Source organism: Pseudonaja textilis, chromosome Z, assembly GCF_049901715.1.
Source record: "Pseudonaja textilis isolate UNSWEBS1 chromosome Z, rPseTex1.2, whole genome shotgun sequence".
NCBI lineage: Eukaryota > Metazoa > Chordata > Lepidosauria > Squamata > Elapidae > Pseudonaja > Pseudonaja textilis.
In genome coordinates this window covers 58,590,394-58,618,326 of record NC_142008.1, presented here as the reverse complement: position 1 = coordinate 58,618,326, position 27,933 = coordinate 58,590,394, and the positions used below count along the sequence as shown (strand labels likewise).

General features: G+C 38.1%; 1 protein-coding gene across 5 annotated transcripts in view; it reads left to right on the top strand.

Annotated features, from left to right (window-relative positions):
• TRAK1 (trafficking kinesin protein 1) overlaps positions 1-27,933 on the top strand; it is a 141,069-nt gene that overhangs the window by 40,438 nt on the left and 72,698 nt on the right. The window contains exon 1 of one of the 5 annotated variants that reach the window (XM_087917624.1): positions 7,507-7,801. The exons of 3 other annotated variants lie outside the window; for them this stretch is intronic. In XM_087917624.1, the coding sequence (XP_087773750.1) occupies positions 7,738-7,801 (64 nt within the window). In that variant the 5' untranslated portion in view covers positions 7,507-7,737. Of the gene's footprint in view, positions 1-7,506; positions 7,802-20,897; positions 21,120-27,933 lie in introns of those variants that run through there. One more of the 5 variants, XM_087917623.1, reaches the window with a different exon arrangement.

Here is a 27,933-nt window from a genome sequence, read left to right as displayed (position 1 = left end):
TATCTCATTTAACATCTCATCTTTTCCTATTCCGAGCGCTTTTGCCAATAAATCTGCCATCATATCTGGAAGGTCCTCCCCACTTTCTTCTTCTTCTACATGAATGCAAAAAATGTGCTGCTTTCTCTGATTCCAGCTGGAATACCATCATTTCCAGTTCCTTGTTTGCCTGGATCAATTTCGCACTCAATTCGTCCACCTGTCTCCCTTCTACCTTCTATTTTATGTAATTTCTGTTCATTTTTAATTATCTGCTCTTGAAAGTTTTCAATTTCTCATTCATCTTCTGTGTTCTGCATTGGAGTAAGGGGGCAGGGCTAGCTGTCACCTCGAATGGCTGTGCGACTGGAGAGCTCCGTGGAGTATAGCTGATTTTCTAGCATCCAGAAGCTTCCAGAAAGCTGAAGGTAACTCAGAGGGATTATCAAGACTGGAAGAACACTTCGATGATCTCATCTGGATAGCAGTTCATGGTGTGGATCAGAAGAAACCTTAACCCGGATGTAGAAGAAGATGATCTGTCATGGCCGACCCAAAGAGCTAACAGCTGGCCAGGACAAGCGAGTACCTAACAGAGGAAGCAGTTGCGCCTAATTTGGTGATAGCGGGTGCTGACTCTACCGGAAAGAATGATATCTCCAACTCGACTCAGGAGACTAAGGAGCTTCAGCAAGGACGCCTTCCCTTCTCCATGATCACCACAGCGACGAGAGAAAGTGTTAAGCAAAGTGAGGGGCAGTTAACAAGGAGGATTTAAAGGAGAAATAACGGCAGCAATCTAAATACAATCCGAACTTCATGTAGATTAGTGAATGAACCTTTTTCTTTTTCTGCTAAAAGTCATAAAGAAAATTCGACTTTGGGGATACTAGGTGAGATATAAATCCTAAGAGAGGGAAAGCGGGGTGGGGAAGCAAGAATGAATTTCAACAGCTAAAATGGCTCTCTCTGACATTGTTTTCTGACTGGTGGGAAAAGACACCTTCTGGCTAAAGGAGGTATATATACCGGTAATTTTGAGATAAAGAAGTTACTGTGCATATCTGTGACTCTACCTTTGCTGATCTAATTTTCTCCATTATTATTTATATCTTTCACAAAACTACATTTTATAACTGTATATATAAATATATTGAATTTAAGAACATAATTATAGAGTAACTATAGCAAATCTACAAACAAGACAATCAAAGACTGATATAGCAGATCCTAGACATCTATTTAAGGATTATGGGGCAGACTGATATTTAACAAACAAATGAAGACATTTAGACAGTGATAAAGGAGGAAAAGGACACTCTATATTCGCTTGGATCAATCTATAAAGGACTGCTATAATATTGATTATATCTGCTCACTATTGGGGACCATCATCATCACTATTGCAAACATCACTGGTATTGAATATTGTTATAGTATTATTGGCATTATTGTTATTATAGAAATTTATATTACTATTGATTATATTATATTGGTTACTATTATTATTAAGATACCATTGTTTAAAAAGTGGAATATTATTATATAGGATTTCTACAATAACTATATCTATAATATCTACTATAGCTATTCCTACATTTTATAATCATTATATAACATAGTAGTGACATCACTTCTATATATATTAGCAATATTATTATTATACACTGTTAGTTATATTACTTTTTAAATAAGATTAAAACCTTTACTAAGCCTAGAAGTAAAGTTAACAGAGACGTCAGAATGAAAGAGAAGAATGGTTTATATAGTTTGGTCAATATCGAGTATTTAACTGTGAAAAAATACTGATGAGGTTTATAGGAGTGGGAAAAAGGTGGGACTTTGGAAAGTAAACAAGGTAGTAGTTAAATTGTTAAAGATGACAAGCATCACAAACTTAGCAAAGATCAGAACAGGGAAGAAGCTAGTCAGACGTCTTCTGCGACCTCTAGTTCCTTGAATCAGAGATCAATCGAAGATTTGCTTTGCAGAGAGAGATCCAACTCCTTCAAGGACTTACAGATCATGCTGCAATCAATAAAGGAAGTGATAGCTAGAAATCATGACGAGATGAAAAAAGAGATAGGAGAAGTGAAGAATGACACTGGGGAATTAAAAGACAGTAATAAAAATTGATTGATGAGTGATTGATTGATTGGGAATTCTCATACAGAGTATATTAAAATAATCTATTAACCAGCACATGATGGTAGTCAGGTCAGACTCTTGCAGATGGGATAATTAATAAATAATTCAGAGCTGGAAATAGATGCTTCTCATCACATTGCTGTTCTAAAGACTTAGAAATAGGACGAAATCTGTGTCTGACTGCACTTGTAAATGGATCATAAGCTTTCTAACAGACAGGAAACAGCAGGTGAAGTTAGGCAGAATCACATCAGATACCTGTACAGTTAGCATAGTGCCTCCCCAGGGCTTTGTGCTCTCTCCACTTCTCTCAATATACCAATGACTGCATCTCAAAGGAGCCCTCTGCTAAAATGCTGAAATTTGGAGATGATACAACAGTGATTGGTCTCATTCGATACAACAATGAATCTGTATACAGATGGGAGGTTGAACAACTAGCCTCGTGGTGTGCCCGGAACAGTCTTTTAGTTAAAACTATAGAAGTGATTGTAGATTTTAGGAGAAGCCCTCCTACACTACCATCACTCAATACTAAACAACACAGTAGCAACAGAAGCGAGATTCTAGGTTCTATTATATCTCAAGATTTAAAATAGACACATATCTAATCAAAAAAGCATAAGAATGAATGTTCTTCCTGCACCAACTCAGGAAGCTCAGGCTGCCCAAGGAACTGCTGATGCAGTTCTACAGAGGAATTATTGAGTGTTATCTGCACCTCTATAACTGTCTGGTTTGGCATTAAAATCAATCAAGACAAACACAGACTATTAGAACTGCAGAAAAAACAATTGTTACGAATCTGCTTTCCATTGAAGACCTATATACTACACAAGCCAGAAAGAGGGCTGAAAATATCTACAGACCCCTCACATCCTGGACATAAATTGTTTCAACTTCTATCCTCAAAATGATGCTATAGAGCACTGCACACAAGAACAGCTAGACTCAAGGACAGTTTTTCTCTGAATGCCATCATTCTGCTAAACAACTAATTCCCATAACACTGTCAAACTACCTAGAAAGGCAGTATTACCATCATCATTTTCATTTTCCCTATTACCTATCACCTTATCTTCTTATGACTATAACTTGTTGCTTGTATCTTACAATTTAAATTGTTTAATTAGTATCCTAGTATGATTTATGTTGTTTGCTTATTATCCATGACTATCATTGAGTGTTGTATCTAATGTTTTATGATGAATGCAATTTTACAAGTAAAGGTATAGGACAAGTAAAGTCCTATACTTAGGCAAGAAAAACCAAAAGTACACATATAGACTGGATGAAACCAGGCTTAATAGCAGTAACTGTGAAAGGAGTCTTGGAGTCTTAGTGAACAACCAACTAAATATGAGCCAGCAGTGTGCAGCAGCAGCCAAGAAAGCCAATGTAATCCTAAATTGCATTAACAGAGGGATACAATCACGATAAGGTATAATACCACTCTATAAAGCCTTAGTTAAGACAACATCTAGAGTACTGCATCCATTTTTGGTCACCACACTATAAAAAAGATGTTGAGACTCTAGAAAAAATGCAGAGAAGAGCAACCAGGATGATTAGGGGACTAGAGACTAAACAGTTGCAGGAACTGGGCATGGCTCGTCTAGTGAAGAGAAGGACGGACCAGGGCAGACATGATAGCAGTGTTTCAATATTTGAGGGGCTGCCACAGAGAGGAAGGGGTCAAGCTATTTTCTAAAGCACTTGTAGGCCAGAAAAGGAATAATGAATGGAAACTGAACAAGGAGAGATTTAACCTGGAAATAAGGAGAAACTTTCTGACAGTGAGAACAATCAACCAATGGAACAGCTTGCCTTCGGAAGTTATTGGAGCTTCATCATTTGAGACTTTTAAGAAGAGATTGGATTGCCATTTGCCAGAAATGGTGTAGGGTCTCATGCTTGGGATGGGGGGTTGGACTAAATGGTCTACAAGGTCCCTTCCAACTATGTTAATCTGTAATCAGAGCTTTGATTACAATGACTATGATAATGATCCATCACTATTGTTTCATGTACACTGAGAGTTTATGCACCAGAGACAAATTTCTTGTGTGTCTAATCACGCTTGCCAATAAAGAATTCTAATTCTAAATAAAAGGGCCGTTGGTCCTATCTGAACGCTTCTTCTAGGGGAGCCAAAGGGGAGAGTCCAGGATGGGTAGTCTAGTCTCCTAGCTCTGCAGACCGAGTTGAAAAACTGAGGACACACCCCCTGTTAACGGTCCCCAGTTCTGAATGATGTCGAAGCTAATTCAGCTGCTTCTCACCCTCAAACTGATACCTTAGTTGATACTGCGAAAAAAAGGGACATTTCCTCCCTACTCCGACCTGACAGAATACAAGGTGGGACTGGACTCTCCCTTCAGCTCCCCGAGAAGAAGTGTTCAGGTAGGAACAATGCCCCTTCTCCACTGAGCTGAAGGGAGAGTCCAGGATGGGACATACCAAAGCTGGCTGATGGCTGTCCTATGGGTGGGAACTGGATTGGTCAGAAGTCTCCATTTCTACGTGAACACCCTGCAGGACTCGTCTTCCAAAGGCCGCTTCTGCTGAGGCAAAGGAGTCAATTTTATAATGTCTTATGAATGGGGTCACCGATGACCAGGTCGCAGCTCTACCAATGTCCAGAATCAATGCCTGCATTGCCCAGGCTGCGATGGTTGCTGCACTTCTGGTTGAGTGCACAGTGATTCTCCTGGGTACAGGAAGCCTCTGTAACTCATAGGCCTTTGCAATGCAGGCTCTGAGCCAGCAACCCACTGTGGAAGGTGTCACCCTGCGACCCAAAGTTGATGGCTGAAAGGAAACGAACAGGGCTTCAGTCCTCCTAAGAGAAGAGGTTCTTTTAATGTAAATACTGAGGGCCCTCCTAACGTCCAAGGTGTGCCACTTTCTCTCCAGTGCATGGGTAGGCTCTGGACAGAAGTTAGACAAAATCAACTCCTGTGAACGATGGAATAAGGAGTTCACCTTGGGCAGAAAGGTAGGGTCCAACTGCAGAACCGCCCTTGGGAGGGCAGGATCCTTTGCTTGTCCCTGGTTTCTGTCAAAAAAGGATCCAGGGCCTCCTCAAAAAGCCTCTCTCTTAAAAGGAGCCGAGGCCATCTTACATTTGGTTCTGACGTCCATCTGCCTATTTCTTAGCCAGAGTAGCCTACATGCTGTTATGGAAGAAGCCATGGCTCTAGAAGAAAATTTGGCTGATGTGAGGGTGGCATCAGCAGTCAATTGAGCCGCAGCTATAATTTTATTCAGGTTGTGATGCACCCTGAGATCCTCAGGTGGGATTCTGCCCTGTAGCTGCCTTAGCCACCGCAAAGAGGCTCGAGTAAAAAAAGACGTGGTTGTAGATGCTCTGATGACCCAGGTGTCGGCTTGATGAGCTCTCTGGAGCGCCATCTCCTCCTTCCAGTCATCCGCCTTTAAAACGTCCTCTGCATTAGGTGGGATGACAGATGAGGAAGCTAGGGCCACCACTGGGCCATCTACCTTTGGCACTTCCAACCAAAACATATCCATAAAATTAAATAATTGGTTTTTTTTGGAGAGCTCAATAAAATGACGTTAAATTTTGTATGGCAAGGGAAAAAGCCTAGGATTAAACAAAAACTTCTACAGGAAGATAAAGAAAGAAGAGGATTTGTCTTACCAGGGTGGGAGATATATTACCAGGCAGCAGCCCTCACCTGGATTAAAGATTGGATAATCCTAAAAAATAGAATATTATTGCAGCTAGAAAGCCATGACTTACAGCTGGATTGGCATGCTTTCCTATGGTACGACAGGCATGGCGCCCATCAATACTTTCAAAGGCATAAAATCAGACAAGCGCTATTTTTAACATGGAACAAAATCAAATATCAAAACTATTTGGAAACACCAGCTTGGATGCTAGATGGCGATAGTAAACCCAAATCTGTTTAACCAGGAAATAATAATTACTTACTAATTATTACTTATAAAGATATAAATGAAGAGGGGGAATTAAAATCTAGACAGGACTTAAAACAAGGGGTGGATTTGGAATGGTGGGCTTACTTGCAGATTCAATCAAGATATGGAAAAGATAAGAAAGAATGGGGGATTAATAGTAGGAAACGGTATTAGATGACACGATAGCAGTGTTCTAATATCTTAGGAGCTGCCACAAAGAAGAGTGAGTCAAGCTATCCTCCAAAGCATCTGCAGATTTTAAAAATGATATAAAGACATTAGATACCAAAATAAAGTATGATTTATCATGACTTTCCTAGATGGGGAAGTTTTAGATGTAAAAATCAAGAGTATATTTCTACAATCAATAGATGCATACTTGAAAGTGATTTTTATGCAGTTGATTTTCTAATGTCCCTCAATATAAGCTTCCCTTTATATTTATATTTATATACGTAATTTTTCCAGTAATACTAAATTATTAATACTATAGATTACATTGTCTTTTTTTCTAAAGAATGTATAAAAAAGGTAATATTTGACAACACTCATGTTCTAATATTTAGTTGTAGACGATCCTAGTATACGATTTGAAGTAATTATGATTCGGAAACATACAGTACATTCATTGAATTTTAAGATTAGATTTAGAATTTTGTGAACATATGAAATGAATAAGCATATTTATTCATTTTCCATGCCTACAAAATTCTAAATGATAATTGCTTGTTAAATTCCTATCTTTTCTATAAAATCAATACAAGTTTGTGTTTTTAACAGGATTTCTGTTTTAGAAAGAATGATAGCAAACAGTATGGAAAGAGATCAATGTTTTACATTATACAAAATGGCTGTGGCTTGCTGCAAACATTTATGTGCTGTCATAGGGGTCAGGTATTTGGAGAGTGGATCACTGGTTTGCAGAACAAGCACATAAGAGCTTAAAGGGACTTTAAGAACTTAAAGGAGTTTTTCTTTGTCAAGAATGTAAACATTTATATGTTATCCTAAAGCAATTGCAGAGGTACTTGCAGAGTTCTTTCATCTAATTTGGACTGTGGGGGTTATGCTAGGGCTGCATTTTAACCATAAATTTTATAAATTATTAACATTTATGCTGCTGCTTAATGAAAGAATATTACTCATATGTAAATGAAAGGCATTTTTCAGGTTATTTCTCTCTTTAGAGAGGTACCCTTTGCTAGCAATCAGAAGCAGCAGTGTATATTTCCATCCTCCATTTCTGCATCTGTTCAGAACCAGCCAGTCTCCATGGCAACCTATTAGATTGAAAGAGATATGGAAAAGAAATGAGTTAGAAACCCCAAGTGGTGGTGTGTGCCTACAACATCAGCTTTTAAGCCGTCTGATTGGGTGGGCTTAATTCCCACCCCCACTGCTTCTCTATAGAGCTTCTCTATTAGAATAACCTGGTGCAGCAGCTTCAACAGCCTTTCCCTTTTGAAGTTGCATTTTCTTTTAATTTTTAATTTCTGCATTGACTCTCTTTCTGGTAGAGGATGTTTATCATATTATTAATAATCCCAGAATTCCTTTTCAACATGGTGATTGGTAAAAGCAGGCATGCACGGCTGTATTTCACTTGACCTCTGTTATATTTCTGTTAAAATCTCTTTCGAGGGTGCCTAAGGAGAAGGAAATATGCAGAAATTCATTGAAGCAGATTACTACGAGTTGGATTGGTATTATGAAGAATGTACAGATGGTAATTTCATGATTTTGTAATAATTCTATATTATACTAATGATCTAAGCTTATCTATTCAGTGTAGCAAGAGAACTGGAAGAAATAGTGAAGTGATGGTGCAGTTAATGTAGACAGATTTAAGCATTTCTTGGCATAAGTTTGAAATATGTTATAGGGAATTGTAATTAGAGTTTTTGGACAGTGGGAGTGGCAGCAGAACATGGGTATTAAACATCTTTTGGGGAGAAGGAATTTCTTCTGAAATGCTTATTGTGTATAGTTGCTGGTAGAGCTAATTCTTAAATCCATTTCTTTTGCTGAGAAGTGTATATTTTTAGAAAATTGGCTAATCATCACATATTACACTGTAAAATGGAAATGCCTGCATCTGTATTGTGTCTGTTTGTGTCTCTGCCTGTAAATATATAGATAGGGAGTTAACGTCTCAGTTTGGGATTAAAAACTTTATTGAAGGAAATAGAGCATTTTACCAGAAGGTTAAATTTGAGGACACTATCTCTATCATAAGCATCTCTCGAACTTTCTGTTTTCTGCCACATTGGTAATTCTGCTATCTTGTAAAGCAGGATGTGATCACTAGTCTCATGATAAAGTAGAATGCAGGGAGGAGTAACTAAAACTGTACCAGGTCTTGAGGGAAATTCAAATCTTCTGATTTTCCCTCTGAACAGAAACACAAAATGAAAATGCAGAGCTCAGAATAATATTTTTGACATACTGTTTATAAATAAGGAAGATGAATTTATAGGGGAGCAAAAGCGATTATTAGGAATTTAGCATAAAATATAAATTTTAATGTTAGGATTTAGAAGGATTAGGATAAAATGGAAAATAAATACAGAAATGATGCACTGTTTGATACTCTTCCGAGGTTGATATGGTGCTTATTACATGCAAGAATAACTATGGTGACTGACAATGGTGACTGACATTTGAGAAATGCTGTTTAAGATAACACTTGTTTATTATATGATTTTCTGGTTTATCAGAATGATCTATTTCTGGATTAATTGAATGAAATAGCATTTTAGGTTGGATGATCCAATGTAGAATATCAAGAAAAAAACATGTTTCTATTTCCTTATTTGGCTTTCAATTTCCTAAATTGGTTTTCAGGAAGTTTCTAAAATAGCTAATTCTAAGGTAGACATGGAAAAATAATGTTGATAGAGAAGAAATTTTAGTAGTATCACTATATTACTAGCATTAATCTGATAAAGGGGCCAAATGTTTACTTCCTGACTAGATGTTTCTTTAATCAACATTCATCAATTTACATTTTTGAATTGTAATTTGGCAAAGATTTTTTTAAAAAATTGGAATATTAAATATGTTCCACCTAATGCAAAATTTTGGTCAGCAGTCTTATAGTATGTCTGTGTTTATGAATGCATCTAAAGCAGGGGTGTCAAACTCGATTTCATTGAGGGCTGCATCAGAGTTGACCTTGGGGAGCCTGGCGCATGGCCAGAGTGGGCATGGCCAGCTCGATGTCACTCACTAAGGCTCTGTTTTCAGCTGCAACCAATCTCCTGCAGCCCTCTGCCATCAAAAACGGAGCTTAGGGAGTCTGGCCTTCCTGAGCCCCATTTTTTATTGGCAGAAGACTGCAGAAGGTCATCACAACTGAAAATGGAGCCCAGACAGGCAGCGCACAGCCTCCCTGGGCTCTGTTTTTGCTGGGAGAGGGCTGCAGGAGGCCATCATGACCAATAACGGAGCCCAGGCAGACCCCATGAGGCCTCCCCAGGCTCTGTTTTTGCTGGTAGAGGCACAGTGGGCCAGTCCTTCACTGTTTCCAGGGCAACCTTACGGACTAAATCTGAGCACGCTGCGGCCTGAATTCGGCCCGCAGGCCTTGATTTTGACAGCCCTGATCTAAAGCATAGTCAACAAAAACACAGGGAAATCTGTGCAAATACTATAGCAGAAAAGCCCAGATTATTGGTTCTTCTCATGAATAATGAAATTTAGATCTAGCATTTTGTATATAGATTGATCCATGTGAAATTATGTTGAGGAATTCAATAAATTTATTGCTTGGTTTGTAAATGATCAATGCACATAATAATCAACTGAATATGTTCTAATCTGTTGAGACTGTAACTCTCAATATTCTTGGACAGCATAGTGTTTTGAATTATTCTGAATTTTGATAATTACTTTTCCACATATCTAGAAGGCTTTCAATGGGAAAAACAACAGCTCCTAATCCTGCTTTTATTATTTTATTACTATTCAGTGTAAGTCTACCATCTTAACTACCCTAATATTATTTTAATGTTTCACAGAGCTAACCAATAGTTTTTTCCCTAGCCCTCAAATCTCATAGTAATTGATTGAAAGTTTGCTTTTAAATTTTCTATGCTGCATTTGTCAGAAAATGTTCTGGTTTTTATGTCCTTTTCAGAAAAACAGTAAAGCATTTGACTACATACATTAACATGATCTTTGAGCAATTTTACCTGTAGGGATCAATGTTAATTTTGTTGTTATTTTGATTTTATACTACAAAGAGATATTTTGTTCACAACTGCCTCAAACAGTGATAATATAGATATATTGAAATGTTTTATAGTGCCTCTCTTGATAACAAATGAAGACTTAATTGCTAATATGCTGGACATTGTATTTTCTTGATGCTTTAATATTTTGTATGTTTCTTTTCTGTACTCTTCAATGCTACTTGGCTTTCTTGTGAAAGAAAATAGAAAAGAATGTTAAATAAATAAAATAAGACATTTGCATCCAAGTTTGTCATTGTTTAGTTAGGTTAAGTGTTCAAAATATGAGTTAAATATGTGCCAGCAGTGTGCAGCTGCTGCCAAAAAAGCCAATGCAATCCTAAATTGCATTAACAGAGGGATACAATCAAGATCAAGTGAGGTATTAATACCATTCTATAAAGCCTTAGTAAGACAACACCTAGAATACTGCATCCAGTTTTTGTCACTATAAAAAAATATGTTGAGACTCTAGAAAGAATGCAGAGAAGAGCAACCAAGATGATTAGGGGACTGGAGACTAAAACATATGAAGAATGGTTACAGGAACTGGGCAAGGCTAGTGTAGTGAAAGACCAGGGAAGACATGATAGTAGTGTTCCAAAATTTGAGAGAGGAAGAGGTCAAGGTATTTTCCAAGGCTTCCGAAGACCAAACAAGATGCTTCTTTATTTTAAAAAATAAACACCTATCAATTCTGCTGGTGTAATTGTCTCCACAATTACAAACTATTTGGTAAACAATTTGGCATTGATAGGTTGTGCTTCCTTAATTATGAGCAGTGATAACCTCTGGGTTTGATGTAATATGTGAAGCTCAGCCTTTGAATGTGGCTTCAATTAAGGTATTTAAGCATCGAGTTGTCAGGCGTGCTAATTGATCCCCCCTTAAAGGACAGCTCAAATACCTTCTTTTTACTGGCAGTTGGAACTCTCAGCTTTGGTTGTCTTATTTTATGATATTCTGGTGCCCCTAATAGAGAAGGTTATCAAAACAACTTTAAAGGACTCATTTGAACTTGCTAATGAGTTGAATATCCTCAATGTGAAAGATGACATCATGTGCTTGGTAGATATTCAGTCTTTATTCACTAACATTCCACTTCATGAAACAATTGACTATGTATGCAGTGTAGTAGAATCTAACCGGATATCAATTCCTATACCAATTGACTAGTGGTGGGATTCAAACAATTTTACTACTGGTTCTGTGGGCATGGCTTGGTGGGCGTAGCACGGGAAGATTACTGCAAAATCCCATTTCCTTCCCATCCCATTAACCTGCTTTCCAGCTCCATTCTCCTGTGCAGGGCAACAAAAGAAGACACAGTCAATTAGCTGGGACTCAGGAGGCAGAGTATAGATTGGGGCAGGACCAGTCAGAGGTGGTATTTGCCGGTTCTCTGAACTATTCAAAATTTCCACTATCAGTGCTCCAGAACTGGTCACAACCTGCTGAATACCACCTCTTCAATTGACATTCTCAAACAGACTGTATTTTTATGCACTGAAAATGTTTCTTTTCGTTTCCTTGGACAGTCTTATCAACAGATAGATGAGGTTGCAATGGGAAACCCTTTAGATCCAATCTTAGTTGACTTCTTCATGTATAAGATCAAATCACAGTCATCTGATCTTATATCCAGGTTGTCATCTTATAGATGCTATGTAGACGATCCACTGATTTTTTTGCTCATCAAGACAGACTATTGATGACTTTGTATATCATCTGAATAGCTGTCATCCCGCCCTGAAAGTCACCATCGAATAGGAAGTAAATCAGCAGTTACCCTTCCTGGTTATACTGGTCATCCAAAGGAGCGATGGCTCCATTAGAAGCATGGTCTGGTCAGTATCTGAATTACTCAAGCTTTACACCAGTGAAGTATACATGTGCGCTTGTATGGACATCATTTATATAATTTGCACTGAGTACTGTTTAAAAGAAGAACTAATCTTTTTAACCCAAATACTCTGCTCAAACAGTTATCCCAAGCGCTTTATTGACAGGCACAGTAAAATAAGCCAAGAGTTCCAACAGCCAGTAAAAAGAAGGTATTTATTGAACTGCCCTTTAAGGGGGGATCAATTACCATGCCTGACCACACAATGCTTAAACACCTTAATTGAAGCAACATTCAGTATGGCTGAGCTTCACATATTGCATGAAACCCAGAGACTACCACAGCCCCTAATTAACAAAGTGCAACCTATCAGTGCCAAGACTCATTGTGTTTTCTGATTTGTAATTGCAGAGAAAATTACATCGGCAGAACTGATAGGTGTTTGGCTTTCAGAATAAAGGAGCATCTTCCAAAAATGAGTCCAAACAGCCTTGTGTAATCCAACAGCAGCAGCAAATCATCGCCATAAAATGTCTTCTTTGGCCATTGCGAGACACTTACTATCTATGGATCATCAGGTGGATCAGAACTCTGCATTTAAAGTTCTATGCTATCTGAACTCTCATTTCCTGCTGCTTGCTTAGGCAATTTGAAGCCCCCCCTTACGTGTGCAGAAATGGCTTTATGTCAATCTACGCCTCCCGTGGGTATGTCTTGCCATTTGTTGCTTTCCTGCATACATTATAGACTTAATTAATTAATGCTCTTGCTAGATCTTATATTTGAGGCTGACTTTAACCATGTTATTGTAATGTAGGTATTGGTGAAATTGTATCTACTCTGTTCAACTTTTGATTATATTGTTTAAATTATTAAAAGGGACTAACTTCTAACATTACTTTGTTAATGTAGGCTTCTTGAGTTACTATATCCTCTGTGTAATTTCGTAACCGACACAGAGCAGTGAGGAATAGTTCCAGTCAGGGGAGGTTGTGCCATCCTGGAAATGAAAAGCAAAATAGAAGGAAGGAAGAAAAAACATGAAGTCATAACATAGTACACGGGTTGGTAGTCTTCAACCATCTCAACTTCAGACATATACATATACAGTTTTTTGTCATGAAGTGTGTAGCGCCTAAACCACTTGTATCTGTAATCATATTTTATATTGAAAGTAGACTTAAGTGAATAAAATTATGTAAAAGGTTAGTTTGGATCAGTTACCAAAGTTTTCTTTACCCAAAGAGAGAGATCTTTGCTCTGACATGAATGCAACCACCATACATAGCTTTTAAAACAATAATAGTTTTTCCGTGGCACTCCCCTGGGACTTCCAAAATACCAATTTGGAGTCAAATCCAAAAGAATGCAAAAGCCTATGACTGATTCTAAAGCATGTCTGAATATACTTTAGATGACAATTTTATCATTATCTATAATTTAAAAAAAATCAGGCATGTTTATAATAAAGACATAAATCCTATGTTTTTAAAATAGGGTACTGATAAATCCTTACTCTGAATTTTCCATTGAGCTGCTCTGAGCATCCAGAGAGTGGGAGGTGCTTAGTTTCTGCTTGGATAGGCTGGACTTAATTGTTAGGATGCTCTTACTCCTCCCTGACTCCTCCCTGGCTCCTCCCTAGCGTCCCCCAGTTTTAGCTCAGCCTTTGTTGTGGTAGGCAGCTTATCCTTGCCTGGAGCAGGAACACTTTGAGGTTTGGATATCTTTAAAACGAACCAGCTTTCTAAATTGGTCTTTACTTAGCTCCAACTGCAATTACAGAGGAAGCAGTTGGACCAAATCATAAATCGCCTTTTGGTGATCCAGATACATTTGCGCCCACAAAGCTCATAGCGCTATTAATTGGCAGTTGCGTCTCCTGGAGATACGCGGTTTCCTTTCTTTCGCCAAAACACTTCTGTCCTTGCCATTGTGATTCAATTCTGCGCTGTTTAAACAAAGCACGCTTTTCTTTCTACCTTTTCTCCAGTGGCAATTCCTCCCCTCGGAGAACGCAGGGGTGGGGGCATCAGAGCCCTTGTTGTCCCCTCCTCACCGCTCAATCGCAGAGCAGCCATTTTTTATTTTTCACTTACTCCAATTGAGCGGCAAAAGTTACTGCTGTGTTCGCACCAAAATACGGCCAGCACCATCTTCAAAGGGGCCCAGTGGCCATTTTTGGCATAAATTCTAATGGGCACCACCATAAACACATTGCATCATGTGGCCGTTCACTGTTTTAATAGTATTCTGTGAGAGGCTTTAACACTCTCTAAGCTCTTGGTGCAGTTTACAGAGGGAAATAAAGATTTTCAACTCCCTTTACTCCGGTTTCAGGGAGACAAAAAAAAAAAGTATATTCTTGTTGGCTGCCCTCATACTGGATATATGTATGTATGTGTGTATGTATGTATGGTATTCAGCTTTGTTCAGGTATTTTCCCACGTCATTATAGTTGTGCTTTTAAAGTTGTAGCAACATTTCGGCAGAATCTCATCTGCCATCATCAGGCTTCTGTATAGTGTTCATCTGTGAGTCAGACTTTCACAGCTGTTTCTGTTTTAAATTTGGTGCTAGCCTACTGCTGTGCCAGAATGGTTTTTTCTTCATCCTGATTGGTTGGGAGTCTTGGTCTGTGTTATTGGTCTTGGAGTTTGCTATGTTCTGCTTGATTGGTGTTTCTAATATCTTCTGAATGTTTCGTAGCGTATTTTTTTTGTCTTGATCGGCTGGCGACATTGTGTTTCGTTTATTGGGGGCTTTTAGTGCAGCTTGGCTCTGAGTAAATGGACAGCTATCATTTATTAGGAAACTAGGTTTCATTTGGGTGCCTGGTTGGGGTGTGTTTGAGCTGGAGGTATCGGGGGATCTTTGTGCCCAGCTGTTTGCCTGGCTTGTAGTGTGGAGATTTTTTTGTTTGTGAGTGCAGGCTTCCAAATAATTGACAGTCTGGTGGAATCATCTCTTCTATTCATGCTTTCAGGTCTTTTTTTCAATGTCTATGGCTTCTCTGATAATTCTGTGGCTGGGGTTTTCTATAATGGCTAGGGTTTGGTGCCATTGAAAGCACAACTATAATGATGTGGGAAAATACCTGAACAAAGCTGAATGACACACACACACACACACACACACACACACACTATACTACAGATTACCTTGTAAATTGAGGTACCTCAAGAATTGCAATGGCAAACAGAGGGGTCGCTGAGGCATGGACCCTAGATAAGTCCAAAAAACCTAAGGGTCCATCAAAGGCCGCAGAGAAGGATGCCACCAGATGCCAAAAGGTGCTGGAAAAGCAAATTGAAAAATGTACTAAGGAGGCTGAAAGGATTTCCCAGCCTCCTCCCCCAACCCCATTGCCTCAAATTCAGCAAACGCCAGTGGCCTTAGACTTATCCATTCCATCTAGGCCTACTAACATCGCACAGGCTTCATCAGGCATACAGGCTTCAAGGCGGGTCCCCAAGGTGACCTTTACACCAACAGCGGCTGGCCTACGTCAGGAGGAGTTCCTGCCAGACGAAGTTCTGGAAACAATGAAAGCATGGTGGAACTAGCAATCTGCAGAGGAATTGCAGAGGTGGTGCAACAATCCATGATAGCCAGACAGATCCCTGTGTCGGAATGTGATTCACAGTCTGTAAGATCTCTATGCAGAACATCACCTGCATTATCCTCAGGTACCTCCTCAAGGGGAGCTTTCTATCATTTCCCACATGCATTCACATGATGTACTGGAGGAGGGAGAAGGAAAGGATCAGATTGAGCAAATAGATGCAGTATCAATTCAAGATAGTGAAGTCCTATTGGAGGCGGAACCCCCCCAGAAAGAGGTATGTCAGATGACAAGAGCATCAAGCCTGACCAACCTACCTTTACGGGCTATTCTGTCCACAACTTTTCAAATCTCTCCTTTTCAAGGCCAAGGCCACAGCTCGCCTCGAGAAGTCTCCCTCTACCCAACAACCTGAATCTCAAGAAGAGTCAGAGAATTTGATTTTCTCACAACCCATTAACGAGGTTGATGTTATTCCAGTCCCGCAAATGTTTTCAGATCTCATCGAGGAACAGTGGGCTTCAGCAGCAGTTTATCCTGCCCCCATGACATTTGATAAGAAACTCTTTAATTTAGCTTCAGAATTTTCTAAATTCCCTGAATACCCCTGAAGTAGATGAACCAGTAGCGGCATTGGTATCCTCCTCCACCATTCCCCCCGAAGGGGAGGAGGCCCTTAATTCAGAGGAGAAGAAAGCCAAGATAGCTCTCTGAAAGGCACATCAATCTGATATGTGGGCCATAAAGGCGGCAACAGCCACGTCCTTCTTCACTAGGTCCTCCCTCAGATGGCTCCGTCACCTGAGGGACACCATACCAAATCAGGACATTGCCAAACTGATTGCAGCTGCAGAGTTTTCTGCAGATGCTACATACAATTCGGTCAAATTTTCAGCTTGAGCCATGGCATCACAGGTTACAGCCCATCGCTTGTTATGGCTTACACATTGGCAAGCTGATACCAAATACAAATGGAAGCTGGCCTCTTCCCCAATTTCAGGCAATAAATTGTTTGGCGCTACTCGAGATCCGCTGCTAATTGAGACCAGAAGCAAAAAGAAGATTCTCCCCTCCCTCCTTCACCACTCAGACAACAGAACCTATCAGCCCTTTTGGAGAGGCTCCTTTCATCCCTATTATCAAGGTCCATTCTCACCAAGATTACAGAGAGTGTTAGGATATGGCGGGGGGCACAGTCATATAGATCGGAATTTGCTGATAGAACTCATAGGGGGGGGGACAAGGGAGGAGATCTTTTAGGGGAAAAGAGAACAGAGGTTTCCGACGTCCAAGATAACTCCAGGGATTTTGCTCCCATTGGAGGACAATTAAGGCTCTTTGCAGACCGTCGGGACTCCTCTACATTGGATTCCTGGGTTCACGACACCATCAGATTTGGCCTGGCTCTGGTGTTCTGCTCTACACCCCTAACTTTTTCATGAAATGCCCTCTCTCCAGGGATCCTTTTAAAAGGAACTTGATGGAGACAGCGATCAGGCATTTACTGGAAATCAAAGCCATCCAACCAGTGGCCCGGGATCAACAAGGGCACAGGTTCTACTCACTACTTTTTGTAGTCCCTAAGAGTTCAGGGGGATGGAAGGCAATCCTAGATTTAAAATGGCTCAACCGTGCTCTAGTCTATCACAAATTTAAAACCATTCTGCTCAGCAGAAGGAAAGGCGACTTTTTGACTTCCATCAACTTAACAGAGGCCTACTTACACATACCAATTCACACACCAAATTTCTCAGATTCTGTTACAACAACCAACATTTTGAATACATCACCCTGCCCTTTGGGTTGTCATCTGCCCCACAAACTTTTACAAAGGTTCTGGCAGCACTAGCCGCTCACTGTAGGGGCACTCCTGTGAGACTACAATGCTACCTGGATGAAATTTTGATCTTATCTTCCTCATCCAGGCAGAATGGGATACTCAAATTACATTGCAAACCCTGAAAAAGCAACACATTTTTTCCATTAATTGGGCAAAGAGTCAGTTGTCTCCTTCAACTTGGTTATCTCACCTGGGTTCAGTAATAGACATGATTGAAGGAAAAATGTTTCTATCCCCTGAGAGACAGGAGACCATTAAGAACTAAGCTAGAACGGGTTCCTTTAGCTGATTTATCAAAATTACTAGGGAAAATGATCTCCTGTATTTCTATTATTCCTTGGGCCCGGTTCCATGCTAGATCACTCCGATGGTACCTGCTTCTGTACCAAAGATCGGGAAGAAGCAACTCTTAAGATTTGAGTCCTAGTGCCAACAAAAGTCCTGATTTCTCTGCACTGGTGGACCGTTCCGTCCATCAACAAGGGTTGTCCATTGAAGGAGCCCCACAGACTCACCATCACTACAGATGCCAGCCTGTTTAGATGGGGAGCACATTTCCAGTCTCTATTGGCTCAAGGGCGTTGGTCAGCAGCAGAACGATTGAACAGCATAAATTGGTTGGAGCCCAGGGCAGTCCATCTGGTTCTTCGCAGCTTTCTTTCAAATATTCGGATGAGGAACATCCTCATAGTTACAGACAACGTCACAACAAAGGCACATATCAACAAACAAGGGGATACTCATTCAAAACAGCTCATGAGAGAAGCAGAGAAACTGCCTTTGGGCAGAAAGGAACGTGGTATCTATCAGGGCGGAGCATATTTCAGGACTGACAAACATATAGGCAGACCGGCTAATCAGGGCCACAGTCGATCAATCAGAGTGGTGCCTGCACCCAGAGCCGTTTCAGCAGGCAGTACAGAGATTCGGTCTGTCAGTTATAGATCTGTTTGCTTCTCCCCTGAACTCGCAGCTCCCGAGATTCATTTTGAGATACCCATCCCAGGGGGCAGAGTTCTCCATTGCCGGTGGCCCCAGGGACTCCTATATGCCTTCCTCCCTCCCTTGCTGATACCCAAGGTGGTCCAAAAGCTGCTGGATGAGAAAGCGGAACTGATCTTGGTGGCTCCATACTGGCCCAGGAAGCCGTGGTTTGTGGATCTTAGGGGTCTGTCCACAGAAGAACCATGGAGAATTCCACCGCACAGAATTCTGCTCACCCAGGGACCAATCCAACACCCGGACCCTCAATGGCTACACCTAGCCGTTTGGAGGTTGAGCTGAGACATCTAAGAAAGGAAAGAAATCTCTCGACCAGGGTGATCAACACCATTCAAGCAGCTTGGCACCCTTCAACAAGCCGCATATATGGAATATTTTCTATAACTGGTACACCAAATCCAAGGTGGACCCATTTTCTCCGTCAATGGCACAAGTTTTAGAGTTTCTTCAAGATGGTCTCGACAGGGTCTCTCACCAAACACTTTAAAATGGCAGGTTGTGGCTATTGCCTCAGTGGTGACCTGGAAAGATCTAACATCCATCTCACACCACCCACGGATAAAAAGTTTTCTTCAGGGTGCCACAAATTTATGTCCACCGGTGGTACATCGTTACCTGACCTGGGACCTTTACAAGGTACTCTCAGTGCTCACAAAGGGCCTATTTGAACTGCTGAAAACTACCAGTCTCCATTTTCTCACATACAAGGTAGTTTTCCTTGTAGGTATAACATCAGCATGACGTATCTCAGAAATAGCAGCTCTATCATCCCGAAAGGACCTCTCTATTTTCCATACAGAGTGGTTCTTTGACCAGACCCCACGTTCATACCAAAAGTCAATTCTGCCTTCCATAGGGCACAATAACTTGTTCTCCCAAACTTTTGCCCCAGGCCTTCTCAGGGACTAGAGCATCAATGGCACTGACTGGATGTCTGTAGAGCTCTCCGTACGTCCTTACATCGAACGGCTCCCTTCAGGAAGACTGAAGCCCTTTTTGTATCATTTCAGCCAACTACTCAGGGGCATAAGGTCTCACCTTCAACTATAGGCAGGTGGCTGAAAGCCACAATAGCCAAGGCGTATGAGACTCAATCATTACCTGTGTCTTGGGGCATCACAGAGCATTCTACAAGAAGCACGGCAACTTCAGCGGCCTGGGGCACTCAAGCTCCTATAAGCAGAAATATGTAGAGCGGTAACATGGGCTTCCCCATCGCCTTTCATTAGGCGTTACAAAATTGATGTCTTTGCTTCTGCTGAGGCCTCCTTTGTAAGGAGGATGTTACAACGAGTCCACTTGGACAGTGGAAGAGCTCCAATCCAGACGGAAACCCTCCCATAGGACAAGCCAAGCTTTGGTATGTCCCACTCTCTGGATGCTTGGAGCAGCTCAATGGAGAAGGGGCGTTGGTACTTACCTGACACGCCCATTCTCGGTGAGCTGCGACGAGTATCCAGCCCCACCCAATATCCATCTGGTGGGATCCTGTTCCGGCCAATGACTAATCTGGAAATACGTTAAAAAAAAACACAAACAAAAGAAACAAGAGGGCAGGGGTTACATCACCTTGTCTTCACCAAAACTGGGTGACGCTAGGGAGGAGCCAGGAAGGAGTAAGAGCGTCCTAACAATTAAGCCCAGCCTATCTGAGCAGAGATTTAGCACCTCCCACTCTCTGGATGCTTGTCGCAGTTCACCGAGAATGGGCGTGTCAGGTAAGTACCAACACTCCTTTTCAATGGAAATATATAGTGGAAAAAAAGTGATAGGGTAAGATGTTAAGGCAAAAGGAGTATATTAATTTATTACTGGGTTCCTAGGTTGAAAATTTAAAGCAAACGTTCATAACCAATCTTCTCAGCCTATGAATAAACCTGAAATTGTACATCATACTCAAGCCCCAAATTTCACATTTTCCTGGTTCCAGTTGTTTCTGTCTATTAGCAACCAGTACTATAAATATTATGTAATAGATCACAAAAATAATTTAACTGCCTCACTTCAAGGTGCAGCATTCTTTGTACTTGTGTTTACTTCCTGGTACAATTGCTATGAAACCTATAGGAAACTACCATTTTTGTCTAGAGTAGGGAGGATTATAACAAGTTAAAATTTAAATTTAAATAAAATCTGCTTTAAAGTGAGCAGTTCATTTTATTATGAGAGACATTCAAAGAAACAGGATTCTAATTTGGTGCTATTTATACTATATGGATAACCTCTAGTATTGAATAAATATTCTTATAATCTTCCTCCTCCCTTATTGTTTTGTATTTTCCCCTGCTTTTCATGATGATCATAGCATACAGATTACCCAGCCACATCACTTGAAGAATGTTAAACAAGAAGATTGATTTCTTTTGTATGGAAATCTCATTTGGTTTGTACTGTAGTTATTGCAATGTTTATCATTTTTGAGCATTATTTTACAAGATCTTAATGATGATTTTTAGCAATGTCCCTGAAACAATCCATATATGAAGATGGAAGCTTTTGAATCCAGTTGTAACAATGAATGTAAATACAGAAATTATGAGAACCTTGATTTATTGCAAGAAGGTACTTTTCCTTGTCTATTATTTTAATAAGAATGTATAAAAATCAGTTGTGTGGTAATAACATACTTTTGAAAGATTAGGGTTAGGGTTTTAATACTTTTGCAAAGTAAATTTGAATAATATTTTCAGGTTTATTTGGTAACTTACTTTCAAAAGTTCATTCTATCAGTGAAATGCTGTTTTCTTCTCTTTCTTTTTAATTTTTATTGGTTTTTAAGACAAACATAGACAAACAAAACATAAAAACATCAAGCCATCTTCCATATATATACAAGCAGTGTGCCGGTTGGTTTACAAATTGTTTTGTGCTTCCATTTCGTAGTCATCAATTACAATTACATTGTATATATTCTCATATTTGCAATCAAGTATTAAATACATTAATATCATTGTTAATCATTTGACTATACTTTTATTCATTCATTTTTTCGAAATAATCATATTTTACTGAAATTGTTTTGTGACAGTTCATATTATCATCTCAAATCTATCCTAAAATCATTTTGTAGATGTAATAAGAAAAAAATACACCGTTATATATTTATTATTTTCTAAGAATCTACATATTTCATTACCATGTTTTATTTTCTAACCGTTGATAGAATAGATCCCAGATTTTATAAACTTGTTTATCATCTTGTTCTCTGATTTCAAATGTCAATCTACTCATTTCAGCACATTCCAATGTTTTCTTAATGATTTCCACCTGTGATGATATTTTCTCATTTTTCCAGTTTTTAGCAAATATAATCCTAGCCGCTGTTAATACATTTACAATCAGATATTTCAATTATTTACTATTTAATTTCTATTTACTATTTAATTTCTATTTCTTTACTATTTAATTTCAGGTAATATTCCCAGTAAAAATATCTCTGCTTTCAAATCTATATGCTTTTTGTCATTTTTTCCAACCACGTGTGGATTTTAGTCCAATATTTTTTAGCATCCGCACAAGTCCACCACATATGGTAATATGAGCCAGGTGTCTGATGACATTTCCAACATTTTTCCGATTTGTTCTTGAACATTCTTGCTATTCTTGTTGGGGGAAAATGCCACCTGTAAAACATCTTATACAAATTTTCTTTATATGCTGTTGACATTGTCAATTTATAATTTTGAAATCACAATTTTTGCCATTTCTCTAGATCAATCCCATATCCAAAATTCTTCCCCCAAGCAATCATTGTTTCTTTAACTTGTTCTTCTTCTAGTTTAATTTCTAATAAACATCCATACAATTTTTTAATCACCTTTTTATCAGTACCTGTCAAAATCTTATCTAAATCAGTCAGTTTATCATAGAAACCTTCTGTTTTAGAATCTTTATCATATCTTGAATGTATTTGCGCATATGAAAACCAATTCATCTTTATACCTTGTTCCTCTAGTTTTTGCATAGATTTAAGTTGACCCTTTTCATTCAATATTTCACCATATCTGTTTGTTCCTTTTTATATATTATAGGATAAGAAAATGCTTCAATAGTTGATAGCCAGACTGGAATTTTCGAATAACGTTGTCTTTTAATCATCTCTCAGTTTAACCACAGAGACTCCCGTATATAATGTCTTCTAAAATACCCCTGTGATTTAGTTCCTTTATACCATAGAAAAGCATGCCACTTCAACAACATATCATGTCCTTCTAATGTCAACAATCTAGTGTTTCTTAATGTTATCCATTCCTTAACCCACATCAAATTTGTAGCTTGGTAGTACAACTCCCAATTAAGCAAACCAAATCCTCTTATTCTAGCATCTTGCAAAAGCTTTAGCTTTATTCTCTCTTTCTTTCCTTGCTATATATATTTCAACACAATTTTATTTAAATCTTCAAAGTAATCTTTTCCAAGCCTAATTGGAATTGTTTGGAACAAATATAAAATTCTGGGTAGTATATTCATCTTGATTGTTGATATTCCCCCTATTAATGACAGTTGTAAATTTTCCCATTTCACCAAATCTAACGCTATCTGCTGCTTAAGTTTGATATAATTATTCTCTTTTAGTGTACTGCATCTTGCTGTCAAATGTATCCCCAAGTACTTAATCTTATTCATGACCTGAATTTTCAATAGATCTGCCAGTTCTTTCTTTTGTCTTGATAGCATATTCTTTGTCAAGATCTTTGTCTTATCTTTGTTTATTTTCAAACCAGCCACTTTTCCACATGCCTCTATCTTTTCTATCAATTTTGATGCTGTTTCTAGTGGGTCTTCTAAAATGAAAACCAGATCATCTGCAAATGCTTGCAACTTAAATTCTTCCTGTTTAATTTTCATCCCTTTTATATCCTTTTCTTCTCTAATATTTCTGTTTAGCACTTCTAAGGTTAATAACAAACAACAGAGGTGATAGTGGGCACCCTTGTCTTGTTCCTTTTCTTATATCAATAGAGTCTGTCAGTTCTCCCTCTATCATTACCTTTGCCGTTTGATTATGATATATAGCTTGTATTGCTTAAATAAATTTTTTACCAAGTCCCATCTGTTCCAGCTGTAATAACATGAATCACCAATTCACATTATCAAATGCCTTCTGTGCATCTAGAAATATCAAAGCCATTTGTTTTTCAGGGTGTGCCTCATTGTATTCCAAAGTGTCCAATATTACTCTCATATTGTCTTTAATTTGTCTCTTTGGCAGAAATCCATTTTGATCAGGATGGATAAAATTGTTTTAAGTATTTTTTAAGTCTTTCTGCCAATATTGAAGCAAAAGTTTTATAATCAGCGTTTAGTAAGGAAATAGGTCTATAGTTCTTGATTTGTAATGGATCGGCCTCCTCTTTTGGGACAAGTGTAATATAAGCTTCTGACCATGATTTGGGTATCTTCTTTTTTAACATAACTTCATTCATAGCTTCTAGCAATGGAAGGTTCAACAATTCTTGTAATGTTTTATAAAATTCTGCCGGAAGTCCATATGGGTCTGGTGCTTTTCCATTATTTTGCTTCTTGAGTGCTTCAGTTAACTCGATCACCATTATATTAATTTCTAACATGGTTTCAATCTCTTTAGGTATCTGGGGTAAATTAGCATTCTGTAAATACTGTTTAACTCTTTCCTCATCAATATCCTCTTGTGTGTATAGTTTCCCACAATAGTCTCGTATGATTTCCTTCTTCTCTTTACTACCATAGGAAACTTGGCCTTGGTCATCTATTAATTGCAATATTTTCCTTGATTCTTTCTCCTTTCTCAATTTATATGTTAACCATCTACGTGGTTTATTTGCATCTTCAAAATAGTTCTGTTTAGCACTTCTGATTTTCTGTGCTAATTCTTCTTTTTCTATTAGACCCATTTTATGTTTGATTATATCCATTTTTAACTTAATGTCCTTTTTCTGTGGCATTTTCTGTAACTCTTTTTCAAGTCCTTTATACTCATCCCCTAATGCCTTAGAGGCTAGTCTTTTCATGGTATTTCTTTTCCTTGTATAGTCTATTATCAAGCCTCTGGCATATGCCTTCATTCTATCCCATACATTCTGCATTGATGTGTCTTCTTTTTTGTTTTCTCTAAAGAAGAAAGCCAGTTCTTTCTCCATCCACTTTGTGAAGTCTTTTTCCTTTAAAATAGTATTATTTAACGTCCATCTAGATCTTCTTCTTTGTCCTTTCCATTTAATTGTCATTGGATTGTGATCTGCCCAAGTACTTGTTTCAATATTTATTTCTTGAATATTAGCTAACAATTCTGCTGACATCCATATCATATCTATTCTGGACCATGATAAATGTCTATTTGAGTAGAAGGTGTATTGTTTAGTTTTAGCATTTCTTTCTCTCCATGTATCTTTTAAATTTATTTCATCTACCATTTTAAAAAAAGATTTAGGGAGAGTCTTTCTGTTTTTCTTTGTTGTTTTCTGTGCTGTATAGTCCAGTTTATTATCTACAATTCCATTAAAATCTCCCATCATAGCTATATTAGCATAGTCTAGTTCAATTATTTTCATGTGTAATTTTTTATAAAATTCTTCTTGATTGTCATTCGGGGCATAGATTGCAATCAGGAGTGTTTTCATATTATTGTCCATTATTTCCACCATTAGTGTTCTTCCATTGTCATCAGTATAGATCAATTTCGCTGGGATAATATCTTTAATATATAAAACCACTCCTCTTTTCTTGCATTGTGTCAAAGAAGTAAATATTTTCCCTAATTTTGGCTGTATCAACAGTTGTTCGTGTTGCTTTTTGATATGTACTTCTTGTAGGCAGATTATATCAAATTTTAATTTCTCTAATTTATGGAAAGTTTTCCTTCTTTTAACAGCTGAGTTAAGTCCATTTATATTAATTGTAATCAGTTTTTTCTCTTCCATGATTATATTTTGTAGTTAGGTTTAGCAGCTCTCATAGATCTTGGTTCATGTTGTTCTTTACCTTCCACATTTCCACCTACTGCACCTTCTTCTTTTTCAGTCGCCATTTGGCAGTCCTCTTGGAATTCAATTAGTGAGATTTCTTTTTCTGCCTCTTCCTCTTTCCCTCCAAAAAATTCTGTGTAAAATGATTCAGCTTTCTCAATTGAGTCAATTCTATGTCTCTGTTCTTGCCATGTGAACATTAAACCTTCTGGAATCAGCCATCTATAATTCACCTCTTTTTAAAGTAGCATTTTGGTCAGAAATCGGTATTCTCTTCTCATCTCTCTCACTCTTCTGGGTGCTTGTTTCAGGACCACAATCTCCTTGTCTTTATATTTCAATGTTTTCTCTCTTGCCACTTGCAATATTTGAGTTTTAATGGCTTTCTTTGTAAATCTGCTGTGAACTTCTCTTGGTAAGCTATTTCTCATTGCATATCTTGTGAAGACTCGATAAACCTCATCTATTCCATCCATCATCTTCTCTTTAGTTATTTCCAAAGCTTCAGCCAAAATTTCTATCATTATCTCAGCCAAGTTTTGTCCCTTTTCTTCCTCTATGTTTTGGAATCTGAGAAAAAATTCTGATCTGTCCATCTCCCATCTCAGCATCCCACTTTTATCTTGTTCAACCACAGTTAATCTGCTATCAATGTGTCCAATCTTCTTATCTCTTTGTTTATCTTCTTCAATTTTTTGGAATTTCTCATCATACTTCATCTACATTTGTTGAATGTTCTCCACCTTTTAATCAGTTTTCCCTGTTCTTTGTTCAGTGTTCTCTGTTCTCTTTTCAATATTCTCTGTTCTTATTTGAATACTTTGAATTCCTTGCATAATAAGCTGCAGGGTCACTTTTTCCTGTTCCTTTTCTTGCTTTAACATTGTCTGTATTGAACGTTGTCCTCCAGATGGTGAAGAGGAAGAAGTAGAAGTTGAGGAACCAGGAGCTGTTAGTTTCCTATTCATTTCAAACAATTCAAAATCTTCAGGTTCTTCTAGACCTTAATCCACTTGTGAAATAACCAATTGCAATTCCAAATAAAAATAGTAGGAAAAATGAAACCAAATAGTAGTAGTAGTAGTAGTAATAATAATAATAATAATAATAATAATAATAATAATAATTTTTTAAGGTTCTTGTTTACTTTAATCCAATCGATTGGCTAGATGGCAGTAAAACCTCAAAAATGGAAGAAAAAAGTATAAACACACAAAAAAGAAAAAATTGTTAAATCCTGAAAAAGGCAGAAAAGTAAAAAGGTAAAAAACTAAAAAGGAGAAAAAAAAAGTTCTCCAGGTTCTTCAATACCTTAATCCGATTAAGAGGTTTCGGGTATAAAAGGATGCATAAGAAAAAAAAGAAAGCCACAAAAATAAAATAAAAACCAATATGTAAGGTAAATAGAGAAAAAAAATACAGGGGAGGGAGAGAGAAAAAAGAAAAGAGACTACTCCCTTAAAAAAAAGGAAAGAAATCATTAATACTAAAGCTTTTCCTTTAAAATAAAATGCAAACATAAAAATTTGACTTCAAAAGACAAAAATCAAGACAAAAATCAAGTTCCAAAAGTCCAAATAGCTTTTATGAAAAGTAGACTAGTAAGGAGTGGGTTTGTTAAAGTAGGAAATAGCAAAGCTTTAAAAAAAAAAGAGCACACTGCACCTTGTTTGATTGTCCAAGGCTTTTGTGAAAATGTATAACTCTCTTCTCCAGAGTCTTATCACCTTTTTTTCCCTATAAGCTTCAACAGCAGACTCCAGCTATTGATAGAAACCCAGAAGAGCACCTGCAATAATACTCTCCCATGATCTTCCCTTATCTCATCAAACAGGCAATGTCCTTGAAAAGAAGTCTCGGTTCTTTCTCACCTTTGTCTGGTGAAGAAAAATAAAATAAAATATTTCCAAGGCTCTAGTTGGCAGTGTTACAAAGTTTCTTTTGCTTTCACTTTCCGCCTCCTTTTCCAAACAAAATATAATGAAAATTAATTAAAAACAGAAAAAGATATTTAAAAAGATGACTAAAAGGGAGTCTCTGGCCTAAAATATTATAAAGTCAAAAAGGAGAGAAAGAATAGGTGGAAAAAGAAAAAAACAGTCCAGTTTCAAAATATAAAATCATGTATAGAAAATCCAGCAATGAGAAAATAAAAATATTACTTTGACATTCCTGTTTAAAATTGCTGCTTAATCATTTCTGTCAAAACTTTTACAGATTCTTTCTTTTCCTTAGGGTGTCCTTTCAAATCTTAAAATAAAGAAAAAGTTCTCACCAAACCGGCATACTTTCTCTTTCCGTTCTCTTTTGTTTCGGAGCTGACCCAACTTCAGCAGCTTTAATGACTGCCTCTTTGCTGCTGGCAAAAAGAGCTTCTCCTGGATCTACCAGGGACTTTGCAGTATCCCTGGGATCGACAGGATGTGCTCTTT